The sequence below is a fragment of the Epinephelus fuscoguttatus genome, linkage group LG6 (genome assembly GCF_011397635.1).
Source record: "Epinephelus fuscoguttatus linkage group LG6, E.fuscoguttatus.final_Chr_v1".
NCBI lineage: Eukaryota > Metazoa > Chordata > Actinopteri > Perciformes > Serranidae > Epinephelus > Epinephelus fuscoguttatus.
The window spans coordinates 444,958-459,085 of record NC_064757.1 but is presented as its reverse complement, the minus strand read 5'-3'; the positions used below and the strand labels follow the sequence as shown (position 1 = coordinate 459,085).

The 14,128-nt window shown below is 41.0% G+C and overlaps 1 protein-coding gene across 4 annotated transcripts in view; it reads left to right on the top strand.

The window, feature by feature from the left end:
* tncb (tenascin Cb) overlaps nt 1-14,128 on the top strand; it is a 210,708-nt gene that overhangs the window by 90,909 nt on the left and 105,671 nt on the right. For 2 of the 4 annotated variants that reach the window (XM_049578756.1, XM_049578754.1), the window contains one exon: nt 10,865-11,128. The exons of the other annotated variants lie outside the window; for them this stretch is intronic. In XM_049578756.1, the coding sequence (XP_049434713.1) occupies nt 10,865-11,128 (264 nt within the window). The remainder of the gene's footprint in view (nt 1-10,864; nt 11,129-14,128) is intronic. 4 annotated transcript variants of the gene reach the window in all.

The following is a 14,128-nucleotide window of genomic DNA, read 5'->3' as shown; positions in this document are numbered from 1 at the left end:
AGCTCCATCTACGATCAAAAATGTTCAATAGACAAGAACAGACACCTAAAAGATAGTTCTGCCAGTGCTTTTACACACTCACAACTGTCATGTAATGATAAAATAATATGTAGATCATAAAATATATAACATAATTAATAAAAAAAAATGAACTATTAAAAAACGAATTAAAATGTAATAAAAATAAGATAATTTAAAAAAAAAAACACTTACAACAGTAAAGCCAAAATCAATTTCATAAAAACAAAACTATAATAAAATGAAACTGAAGAATTAAAAAAAAGATTGTACATGAATATATGTTTGCCCTCCCATCCCCACCCCACTCTGTTTCCAATTGGCCAGCAAATTCACAGCCAATTAAGGTCAACTGACAACGGCCAGAGAAGGAGAGGGACACACCCAGAGAGACACAAAGACAGAGCAAGAGAGAGTAAATTAGGAAATAATGGCATGCCCCTTCATCAAGGATCCTGTTGATGAGGAGGCCCACATTGTTCAGAGGGCCTTCCAACCACCACCAGCCCCAAGGGTCTTCCAGGACAGGACCAATCCATTGATACAGACAGACTCCTATCTGTGGGAGAGGTACCAGTTCAGCAGGCAAAACATAGTGTATCTATGCAGTTTGCTGGAACCACACATTATAAAGGTCCCACGCCGCAGCCAGTCTCTGACCACTGTGCAGTCAGTCTGTACTGCACTGAGGTTCTTTGCTAGCGGTACATTCCTGTATAGTGTTGGTGATGCTGAGAGGCTAAAGAAGGGAACTGTTTGCAGAGAGGTAAAAAAGGGTGTATTTTCTATTCATTTTGATTATTTCTAGCATCACCATACATCATGCATAGGGCTTGATTTGTTCACATTAACATAGGTTATCTTTTATATTTATGAATGGGACACATACCACTGTGGTCTGTCTGTTCCTCATCCTATAGCACATGCCATACATTTAAGGGGATTTTCCTTATTTTGATATAATAAGGGATAGAGCTTACAATTGACTCCCAAATGATGAGAAATAGATAACTGATTCACTCTCACCTGCATTCACTTAACAGTTTTCCTCATCTCCACTGAATTGATGGATTTGCTAAATGGAATTTTCTACAAAATGTAATGTGATTATTTCCTATAAACTGATCATTTCGGAAATGTCATAATCTACAATCAATTGTGTGATAAATGTGAATTTATCACACAATTTAATTATGTGCTGAAATGCTGAATTTTCCTTGTCACTTAGCCTACACATTAAGCCTGTCGGCAATATTCCGTCACGCCACCTCCCTTGCTTTATTAATTGCTGCAGTATTGCCTTTTTCTTAATTATGTCCTTATAGTCCTCATACACTTCCATAAGGAGTGTTTGTTCCGCCGTAGAAAAAGCCTCCACTCACTCCTTTCCTTTGCTTTTTGACATTTTGCAACATTTTCGACACTCGACTAGTTTGGGCTTTTTTTTTTTCCCTGGGCGCGTGCATGAGTTGAGGCTTAACAGGTGAGGCTTGAATTAGCGTCAACTGGAGACAGCTGATTTCACTTGATGGAACGGGTCGGAGCTAGATTGTGAGTTGGCGTTTAGTCAAACTTCAAGATTACACCTTAGTCTGGATATTAGCTACGTTGATGGAATACCCCCCAGGTGGTCTGGCTGCTCCTGACGCTACCGTCATAAAAACAAGAGAGGAAGAAATCTGACTATCTGATTGGTCGAAGGACCGAACTGAACAGGTGATATCAACATCCGTGATCAACAACATAAATGCATTTATTTTTATCACAAAACTAATAAATAATCATGGTGGATTTACTGAACAGAGTTTCCGAAAAAACGTTGCACTTAACAGCTTATTTATCTTTATTTCGGCCATGATAATTATTCTTTTCTTACCAGTTGGTCTTTGGCTGCTCGAAGAAATCTGCACTGACTGAAACACTGCATTTAACGGCTGGATTATAAAACCTTTTGTAAAGAATATAATTGCCCAGATTGCCCACCATAGATCACCCAAAGGGTAAGTTTCTGATTGTAATTTCTCCCCATTATGTTCCACTGTGTGTGTTTAGAGATGTTAAAACAACATATTAATGCAACTGCTATGTTTCCTGCCTTTTTTGGATAAGCGGGAAACATAGAACCTTTTTTTAGTAAGAGGGAGACATAGAACCTGGGAAACATAGAACCTTTTTTGTGTAAGCGGGGAACATAGAACCTTTTTTGCAGGGTTAAATGGGGAACATAGAACCCGGGGAACATAGACCCCAGGGAACATAGGGATGACCCTACTCTAACAGCCTGCTGGAAAATCACTAAAATCACTAAATCATCACTAGCACCACACATTCCATCGTGGCAACAGAAGGGAATCACTCATCTTCATCATTTATTCCAAAAAAACTAATTCATATAATTTAATTAAGTAATCCGGAGGTACAGGGTTGGGGGAGACAAGTTCCTCCACTGCCAACAATTTAAATCCAAAATTAACATAACCAACAACACACTACAACCTTCTAACCTAAGCAGCAAGATCATGAAAATCAAAAACAAAAATCTCAAATTTTTATAAACTTATATCCAGCGCAAATACTTCTATAACACTCCAAACAACAAAATGCAAGATGCGGGATGCAAATTCATAAAAATATCTTCACTATGACTGACCACTAACACAAATTTGCAACTCACACAGTAAAGAACTATCCAGAGAATCCACATCACTCAAGGTAAAATGTTTAAATGGTTTTTGATGACACAGACGTGTTCACAATGCACTATGGGTAGCGCAGATGATTATTTTCATGCCACTCGGGTCTGCACACCAGTTCACTCCCTCTGGACAGCAATAAACACTCCACAATCTTGGGTTGCAAAATCCCATTGTCCTCATCACTCTGCCTACAGGGAGACATTACATAAGTCACCCTCCTAACTAAACACAGAAACTCATTACTCTTCTCTCTAACTGTTGCCAAGAAAGTAATCTTCCAAAACTGGAAATCTAAAAAAATATCTTGTAATATCAGTCACTGGAACCACCTGCTTACAGAATACATCTCAATAGAGACGATAGCAGCCTACAGAAACAACAATATATCACTCTTAAATAATACCTGGGAAACCTTTTTAAATTATCTAAACTCAGAACAGAATTCATCCCAAAACCAAAGCCGTGTACACGACCATATGTCTTTGCCATGACAACCAACCATCTTCTAAACATCACGAAACACCACCACTCTACACCAAACCATACGGTCATACATATATATTTACTCTATATCTATCTACCTACTTATTCTGTTTTTTCTCTTTCCAACCTGTCTATTCATGAATCATAATAGCAATTCTACATGTACACACACAGTAATAATAACAATAATAAACTATATATATATGTGTGTGTGTGTGTGTGTGTGTGTGTGTGTGCATATAAATATATATATATATAAATAAATCTATTATTATTATTATTATAACATGTACAGTACAGGCCAAAAGTTTGGACACACCTTCTCATTCAATGCGTTTTCTTTATTTTCATGACTATTTACATTGTAGATTCTCACTGAAGGCATCAAAACTATGAATGAACACATGTGGAGTTATGTACTTAACAAAAAAGGTGAAATAACTGAAAACATGTTTTATATTCTAGTTTCTTCAAAATAGCCACCCTTTGCTCTGATTACTGCTTTGCACACTCTTGGCATTCTCTCCATGAGCTTCAAGAGGTAGTCACCTGAAATGGTTTTCCAACAGTCTTGAAGGAGTTCCCAGAGGTGTTTAGCACTTGTTGGCCCCTTTGCCTTCACTCTGCGGTCCAGCTCACCCCAAACCATCTCCATTGGGTTCAGGTCCGGTGACTGTGGAGGCCAGGTCATCTGCCGCAGCACTCCATCACTCTCCTTCTTGGTCAAATAGCCCTTACACAGCCTGGAGGTGTGTTTGGGGTCATTGTCCTGTTGAAAAATAAATGATCGTCCAACTAAACGCAAACCGGATGGGATGGCATGTCGCTGCAGGATGCTGTGGTAGCCATGCTGGTTCAGTGTGCCTTCAATTTTGAATAAATCCCCAACAGTGTCACCAGCAAACACCCCACACCATCACACCTCCTCCTCCATGCTTCACAGTGGGAACCAGGCATGTGGAATCCATCCGTTCACCTTTTCTGTCTCACAAAGACACGGCGGTTGGAACCAAAGATCTCAAATTTGGACTCATCAGACCAAAGCACAGATTTCCACTGGTCTAATGTCCATTCCTTGTGTTTCTTGGCCCAAACAAATCTCTTCTGCTTGTTGCCTCTCCTTAGCAGTGGTTTCCTAGCAGCTATTTGACCATGAAGGCCTGATTCGCGCAGTCTCCTCTTAACAGTTGTTCTAGAGATGGGTCTGCTGCTAGAACTCTGTGTGGCATTCATCTGGTCTCTGATCTGAGCTGCTGTTAACTTGCCATTTCTGAGGCTGGTGACTCGGATGAACTTATCCTCAGAAGCAGAGGTGACTCTTGGTCTTCCTTTCCTGGGTCGGTCCTCATGTGTGCCAGTTTCGTTGTAGCGCTTGATGGTTTTTGCGACTCCACTTGGGGACACATTTAAAGTTTTTGCAATTTTCCGGACTGACTGACCTTCATTTCTTAAAGTAATGATGGCCACTCGTTTTTCTTTAGTTAGCTGATTGGTTCTTGCCATAATATGAATTTTAACAGTTGTCCAATAGGGCTGTCGGCTGTGTATTAACCTGACTTCTGCACAACACAACTGATGGTCCCAACCCCATTGATAAAGCAAGAAATTCCGCTAATTAACCCTGATAAGGCACACCTTTGAAGTGGAAACCATTTCAGGTGACTACCTCTTGAAGCTCATGGAGAGAATGCCAAGAGTGTGCAAAGCAGCTATTTTGAAGAAACTAGAATATAAAACATGTTTTCAGTTATTTCACCTTTTTTTGTTAAGTACATAACTCCACATGTGTTCATTCATAGTTTTGATGCCTTCAGTGAGAATCTACAATGTAAATAGTCATGAAAATAAAGAAAACGCATTGAATGAGAAGGTGTGTCCAAACTTTTGGCCTGTACTGTATGTCTGCATAAATACTGTACCACACAAAGCAAACATACATTCATACCGTTATTATATAGAAATACAATTTATGTATGTGGGATTTTTTTAAATATATAATCATACCATGAATTTCCACATCCATAACACTAATTGTTGCACAACCTTGGGAGTACAAAAACAATACTGGTATCATTAGAAAGCTAAGAATCTCCTTTATCCAACAGTGTCTGGGTCCAGACTCAGATGGAGAGTGATAGCAGGTTACCAAGGGTGATGCATTTTTGTAATTTTGCAATTGAGGGGTAATACTGCCCACTTAGCATAATGTATCTGCATGCTAATATGCACTTATATAGTATACATCCACATATACACATAAAACATACATATACATTTACAAGTATATAATTGCAAAATAACTGCTGCTCTGCTATTCACATATTCTTGTTTTTCAATATTATACATTATAAATCATAATTAGCATTACTATGCTAATTATGATTTCATTTACTTTCAGTGTCGTTTTCAAACACACTAAAATGTGTCTGTCAGACAGAAAGCCTCATGTCATTCACTCCGATCTGACATCTGTGGAGCGAAGCTGCAGAAAATATTGAATCCCGATAGACGGTCACCAAGTGGGCCGGTGGTGCTGGCCCAATGAGACTAGTGAATGTCAAGCTAGTTGCTAGCTGTCAGTGCTGCAATGTAATGGCCACCTTGCACTCAATATGCTGCTGCAGTGATTTGTTTTCCAGTGACATTTCAGTATTAGCTGAGCTACTGAGTATCTTTAAAGCTATAGTGCGTAACTTCTGTCGCCTCCCAGCGGATAACGTTAATGCGTTATTACCACTAATAAGCCGAGTGTTACACAGAGTAACACTCTCCACACACCGTGTACACAGAGTACCACTAGCCAGTCGCCATACACTGTGTACACAGAGTAACACTCGCCAGTCGCCACACACTGTACACAGAGTAACACTGGCCAGTCGCCACACACCGTGTACACAGAGTAACACTCGCTTCACACCATGTACACAATGCTACACAACGTGGCGAACACCAGGCTGCTAACATTACATTACATTCATAGCACCATTTCCAAGAAAATAATAAAGTACTAGGTCCAGTACATGTAACAGCAACACATACTACTCATAATACAATTATAAACCTTCAGCCGAACGTCCAGGCTTTTTCTTTGTGGTAGGATCCACTTCTGGACCGTGTCTTGGCTGCTTCTCCGCCCTGTTGCTTTCACCTTCTACCTGCGCTCTACCTCTTGCTGTGACACTCTCCGCTCGTCCTCCCCCTCCCTTCTTGTTGTGAGGAAGCATTTCCTGTGCGCCAGCACGGGAATGTCGCCAGTCTACGTGCATACTAAAAATGATATATATTGAAATTATCGCGAGATGTTAGAGGAGCCGATCGGCTTAATCAGCATTGTGCCATCTCCTCTAGTAGTGGCTTGGGTGAAACGGACATTTACGGACCTGTAGAAGTTACGCACTATAGCTTTAAGCAGTGAACGTTATTATTTATTTCTTTTTACTTGCAGGCTAGATTTGTTTATATATGCTACAGTGATTTGTTTTCCACAGAGCTCTACAGTGCTAGCATTTTACTCGCGTTTGCGACTAAAAATAGTTTTGTGCGAGCAAAAGAAATCATTCAGGAGCATGCTGTGCAAGTACAGATTTCAACCAGCAGCAGAAACGAAAGGTGAATCCTGCCAGTTGCGGGTTGAACTGGGGTCACAGACAGGAATACGGCGGAGCACTGTGGCTACCCGGAAGATTACAGCTTACCGGCAACCGAGAAGCCCAGGTCCAATAATTTCCTCTTCGTTGGTGTCATGGCTGGCCAGAGGTACCTGAACAGCTGAGCCGTGGCGGCACACACGTATGTGTCGTGTCAGAGGAGAAACGAGCCGTGTACATTTCTCTCTTTGTGGCAGGTAATGGTCCACAAACCTCACCACACTTAAGGGACTGTTCTTAACTTATCAGAGGAGGAGGGTGGCTGGTTGATTTTTATTTTATTTATTTATTTTATTTTGATCCCCCCTGTGTTAATCACTTATTACCTCAGCCAAGGAGGTTATGTGTTTGCCGGTGTTTTTCTATTCTGTTCTGTCTGCAAAATAACTCAAAAAGTTCTGAATGGATTTTGATGAAATTTTCAGGAAAGGTTGATAATGGCACAAGGAACAGATGATAAAATGTTGGTGATCGGTTGAAGCGAAGAAATGGCAGGAAATCCGAGCTGCTTGGTGGAGGTCTGCGCTCTCCAAGTGCTCTAGTTGATGCTGTTTTTGAAGTATGAATCAATAAGTAATTTATTCCATTGAAATATCATTGATGTATTATAGAAAAGTGATTTATCCTTTTAGAAATGACGCACATCTGTCTCATTTTTGCTGTGGTATCATGATACTACTCAGAACTGTGATACTTTCACTGGTATCGTACCATGGGTCCCAATTTTGGTACCGGGACAACACGAATAAGCACATAGTCATTTGTGGCCAGTTCATTATTGCATTTATTTTATAGTCTGGAATTAAACAATAACTGCTGATTTTCTTATGCAGTTGATTCTGAGGACAGCATTTGTGTAGTGTGTACAAGCATATAGAGGATTATAGGTAGAAATGTGTGGGCCAATGTGTGGGCCGGTGCTCCTGAATGTCCCGGGCTGAATTTGTGTCCCAGTCCGCTCCTGGTCTCGTCTCTTATACAGCATATGTGAACATGTAAAGATACTTTATTTGCACTTAATTATACATTCATACTTTCGTTTTTGTGCAATCTTGTAATTCTGCATGTGACCACCACTAGAGTAAATCTAAAAGAAATCAGATATGAGCATTTGAAAGCTAATTTTTCACCAAAAAAATAATCGAGGAGCATAACCCTGGGACCCCCTAGCAGTTGTCGGGGCTCGTATCCTTCTCACCTTTTTCACCCCTGACCCATTTTCATGCCTGATCATTTTGGATGTACAAACCTTTGTACTTTTTTCAACTCAAAACAAACTCTTTCTGTTCCTTTCCTCTCTCATTTTCCTTTCATCTCTGTAAGTTTATTAAGTCAACCCAGAAAGACCGGGATTCACACACATTTTTTTGCTCAAGCTAAGATTACTAATGTCCTCCACTGCTTTGCTTTTAAATGTTCCTCAGGTGTTCTATAAAAGTACTGGTGAGAGTGCCTACTGTTTTTTGCCCCATTAAATGTGGAACTCACTGCCTCTGGGTATTAGAACAGTAAAGTCTCTCTGTATTTATAAAAGCAAATTAAAGACCTATCTTTTATTGTGGCTTTGAGTTTGAAGTAATATTATGGCCTCTGGCCATTTTGGTTTTTACTTTATCACTGGTGTTTATATTATTTTATTTTATTCTATAGAATTTGATTTACTGATTTAATATTTTGTTTTTTATTGTTATATTTTTTCTAGTCTTTAGAGTTGCTTGTGTTATTCTTATTTTTTTTTTTATTTATTTATTTTTTTTGTCTGTGTTGTTTCAATTTTGTATGTGGAGCACTTTTCCAGTGGAAAGGAAAATTCTAAATAAGATCTCTTCTTTGTCCACCCTATTTCTCCCAGACATAACTGAGCTTAATACAACATCAATATGAGATTTTGATCATTTTCTCATACTTCTTAAATTCAGTGATCTCCAGATAAGAAGCTGATTTATATCTGATGAGACAAAGAACAGACTATTGTATGTCGCTATATAAATAAAGATGAGTTAAGTTGGTGTAGATGTTTCTTTGCATCAATTTGTGTTGCCCTTGGTGACTTTACTGCTAATGCCATCTTTCTGTTGACGTTAATCATGCCAGTTTGTGCTCTGTCTTAAAGTACAGTCACAGTAGCACACCAAATTACAGCACCAATGTTCTTCATAAGACTCATTTGAACACATAATTTCCAAATCTAGCCTAAATATATTATTCAAACAAAGCAATCATGCCTAGATGAGTAATCCATGTATGAGAAGATGGTTCCCTGGAGTCTTCCAGCACCCCCGCCACCATGCTACTCTGGGTTTTTCTCTGAAGCCTTGTAGTCTGCTATCTTTAATATCTTTTCACCCATATCATGGAACAGAGATCTCACTTCCTTTTGTTGCAGCAGCAAATATATTCAACACTGACACTGAGACACTGGGTATCCCCAAATGGATGCTCAAGTGTGGGTGAGAGGAGCAGAGAGGACCATGGAGGTCAGGTGGGGCGGGCCCAGAATGGGGGTTGGGGAACTGCCCATTGGTCCAACAGCCCATTGGTCCGACATCCCATTGTTCCAACCATATTAAACCCATTGTTCCGAAGTCCGTTCCGAAATCATCATGATGCCCTGTGGTTAAGGTCTGGTTAGGTTTAGGCAAAACCACGTGTGGGTTAAAATGAAAAAGAAAGTGACAAACACATAAGCTGTGAGCCTGCTTTGCCTCAAGCCTTTCCCAGCTGACCCAGAGCTGGTGCGGCGCACCATCAAGGTAGAAATACGCCTGCCAGGAGCCATTCAGCACTGCGGACAGTCAGACTAATGGGATGTCGGACCAATGGGCTGTCAGACCAATGACAAGGACCCATTTAAGTGTGGGTAAGAGGAGTGGAAAGGACCGGCAATGGTAACATAACCTGGGCTTGTAACTATAATCTAATTACTATTACTAATTAATTTCTCCTATTTTTGAAATCATAACGCGTTACATTACTCTGTTACTAAACCTCCGCTTGGAAAATTAAACAGTTCTGAAACTGCAGCCTCCAGTACTGCAGCTTCACCTAACCCCCAAATTCCATCAGATGCGTGTTGGTTGCGTCTGCGCTCCGGAACGGCAACAAAAGCCGATCCATTTCAATTCTAGTCAATGTGTGTGCTTCCACCGGCTGCGGCTGTGCCGCGTTCTGGCTCCATCACAGCTGCGGCCCTCCGGAGCCCTGCGCAACAGATACGCAGGACTTCTATTTTTGCCGGACGCTGGAGCACAACGCAGCAATTCTAGCCTGGTTCCAGACCATAGATCCTGCCCACTCAACTGAGTAGGCTTGCATCTCTGGTCTGGCATACTTGACATCAGCGCCACGCTGATGTCAAGCTGTGCACCGGTGGGTAACTGGTGAGGATAGCAACAATGGCAACCGCTATAGATCCTACAGACCACATTAACGATGCTATCGAGGTATTTCGCCACTACTGGAGGGCCAAATGGAGGGCCAAATTAAGGAAGCTGCTAAATTGGATTTAACGGCGATGCAGCTGGGCGTGCATGACGACGGAGACATTTTAAACGGGCAATGCTCGCTTGTTTTCGGCACCTCCGAGGCATGGATACTAATGACGTCAGATTCTGGGTGAGTCGTTGATCTCTACTGATTGGTTAGGGAAAAATTAAATTCCCTCCCCCTTGTAAATCGCCTTCAGTGGAGGTGATGTTAGACTGAAGGTTCTGGGAGCTTCAGTCTGACACTCAGGCTACAGCAATTCAGCACAGAGCAGATTGTGCGGGGCAGGAAGTCGTGCACAGAAACAAAATTAAACATCCAGTTAATTTTCAAAATAAAATACACAGTGTTCATGGCTGATCATATTTCCCTGCACTACACCTTGAAAATGTCATAATGGGCGGAGGCAGGCCAACAGGTCAGAGGTTTTCAGACATCATTTCACCCATCCATATTGGATGTGCGTGCTCTATCCCACTTTGTGATCCAATCTTAAACCCCCATTTAAAATCTCTTCTCATGCTCCCTAATTAGCCCTGGATCCTCCCAAGGACCTGACTGTTGCAGAGGTGACAGAGACCACCATGATGCTGGAGTGGAAACGCCCCCTGGCAAAACTGGACTCCTTCAGAGTGGTTTACGTGTCTGTCGATGGTCGCAGGGCTGAGGAAGTAGTCCCAAGCAGTTCTGAGTCTCACATCCTCAGGAGCCTTACACCAGGCATGCTGTACACCATCAGTGTTATCGCAGAGAGGGGCCGCAGGACCAGTGCACCCACCACCATCTCAGCACCCACAGGTCAGCACTGAAAAAACAACACACCTTCCATCTTCAGAAGCAGTGTCCCTGACTTAGCAATAGTATTTCAGTGTCATAGAATGTCCTAAGTGTCTGGTAGGAAACAGTGGTTGGTAGAAGAAGCTTTTTTGGCAAAAATGTTTGGAGGTTTATCTTGGCATATATTCTGATATGAAAATGCTTACATTTTGTGACTGTACTCTGTATTCTTACCCAGATAAGATTTCAGCAGTTGCTATTTGTGCACAATCTTGGCATATACCTAATGTTTAAACACTTTACCTCAAGTGGAAACTATGCGTATAGTTTGGCTTCTAGAAAGACTATTGTTGTTATTCTAACCTGACGACCTTGCCTTTGACAGTTTTAAGTGGAACTATTTTCTATTAAAGAAATTATCCCTTTTTGAAAGATGGTATGTGGATTATCCAGAGTAACCTCTCTCGCTATACTGTCTTCACTATATACTGAAGATCTAATGACTGCTGTTAGTGGAACTTCAACTGTTTTATGTTTCTGTCTAAAGCTGAAGAGGTGCGTCTAGGTTTTGAAGACATTTGTGGCTTAGCTCAGACCTCTCTAGGGGGTCTGGGAGATCCTTAAGTTAAGTTTAAGTACACATCCTAATAATTGAAAAATTTGAATGTGTACTTCAAAAAGTGTCATTTATTCATTCATTCATTCATTTTCATCACCACTTTCATCACCCCCTGTTGGGGGTCGCAGAGGGGCTGGAGCCAATCCCAGCTGGACACCCAGGATAGGTCGATCGATAACCATTCATACGCCGGTGGGTGTCGTGTAATTTCCAGATTAATTGTGAACTAGTCCATACCCAGTGGTAGCTTTGTGCTTTCTACCTATGCCAATCCTCAGTGCCTATGTGCAGTTTCACATAGATTGACCACGTCAATGATTAGAAAAACATCGGACAGACAGAATGACTGACTAACAGAATGACACACTGACAGTTTCCGTGATTACAGTGGTGGAAAAAAGTTTTCAGACACCCCATGCATTTGTGAAATATTGCATTAAGAATCACTCTTAGGTCTTCAAGTGCAATTTCTTTTAGTACAGTCACAGCCAAAATACTAAATAAATCCTAAAAAAGCCATTAAAAACTTAAAATTGATTGGTTCCATAAAAATACATAAGAAATTTTGAGTATTGGGTCATTTTGGTACCAGTGATGAAGGTCGTTCTTTTTATTAAAAGACACAATTTTTGTTGCCAAGCTTCGTGTCTACATAAAGCCAGCACATTTGAAAGTTCTTCAGACACAAAAATGGCTAAAACAAGGAACCTAACGCAGGAAACACGCCTGAAGATAAAGATTCTCAGCCAGGAAGGGTACAGCTGCCGCCAGATAGCCAGGAAGTGCAGATGCAGTCCTTCAGCAGTTGGATACGCTCTGCAGAAATACAGACGAACCAACAGCTTGGAAGACAAAGCAAGATCTGGGCGTCCAAGGGTTTCTTCAGCAAGAAATGACCGCATCCTGATCCGCATATGCAGGCAAAACCGCCAAATGACATCACAGGAGCTTCAGCAGCAGTGGTCAAACCAAACTGGTGTCCAGTGTTCCACCCGCACTGTACGTGGCCGACTTTTAGATCATGGCTTAAGGTCCTACAAGGCTATCAAGAAGCCCCTGATCAAGAGATCATGAGAGACAGAGGTTAGCAAGGCGTTGTTGGGCCCAGGCACACAAGAACTGGACAGCCAGGAATTGGAAGAAGATTTTGTGGTCAGATGAGTCCAGTTTCCAGCTTTATCTTCCTCCTACTAATGTGAGGGTACGCAGAAGGCCAGGCGAAGCATTATCTCCAGCATGTACAGTACCTACTGTCAATCATGGTGGAGGCAGTATCATGGTTTGGGGATGCATGAGTGCTGCTGGTGTTGGTCATCTCACTGTCTGTGATGGCACATTGAACTCTACCAAGTATTGTACCATTCTCGAAACCCACATGCTCCCTTCTGCGCGTGCACTGTTCCGTCGAGGTAAAAACTGGATGTTTCAACAAGATAATGCCCCATGCCACACATCCAAGGCCAGTAGAACTTGGCTGCAGGAGCACAGTATCCAGGTCTTAGAGTGGCCAGCTCAATCCCCGGACATGAGCCCCATTGAAAATCTGTGGTGGATTATCAAAAGGTCTGTTTCAAAGCATAAACCAAGGTATTTAGAATAATTAAAAGCAGTAATTCAAGAAGAATGGGACAAGATTACCCCTCAACAGTGTGAAAGGCTCGTGGGGAGCATGCCAGCCAGGATTAGAGCTCTACTACGTGCCAATGGCAGGACTACTAAATACTAATTTAATGATGTGATGGTTTATTTATTTTTTGTTCAGTTTTGAACACATTCTCTGTTATTTGTTGACTTTGATACTGACAATGTTGAGAACTGACATATTGAAACTGTCAAGAATTTAGTTTTGTTAGTTTTTCTTGTAAACAATAAACAAAAAAAATATAATTTGTATTTGTTTGTATCTGTCTAATGCAGCCACACCTTTTGAAACACAAAAAAGATTTTTCCACAAATATTTCATGATAATATTTGAGATTGTGTAAAATTTTAAGGGTGTTCGAAAACTTTTTTCCACCACTGTATGTACAGCATACCATACCATGACTTAGTCATACCAAAATTTAAAAAAAAAAAACAAAAAAAACATTCGGCCACAGCGATCTTAGCCATTTTTGAGCATTTTTCTGTTGTTATAGCACCACCCAGTGCCAATTAGACTTAAAATGACTTGAGGCGTCCTGTTATACATATCTACCAAGTTTAGTAAAATTGATATGGCGGTTAGGCCAAGATAAGAAATTAGCTCTCTAGCGCCGCTTTTTGTTTGATTGGGTCAATAATGGAGGGGTCCTCACACCCTCCGCAATATTCATTGCCTTATAGAAGCTCAGTTTTAGTAAGTTTTCCAACTTTTGCCAAGAGGGAACTTTAGATATTGGTCCCTAGATTATGTTCACCGA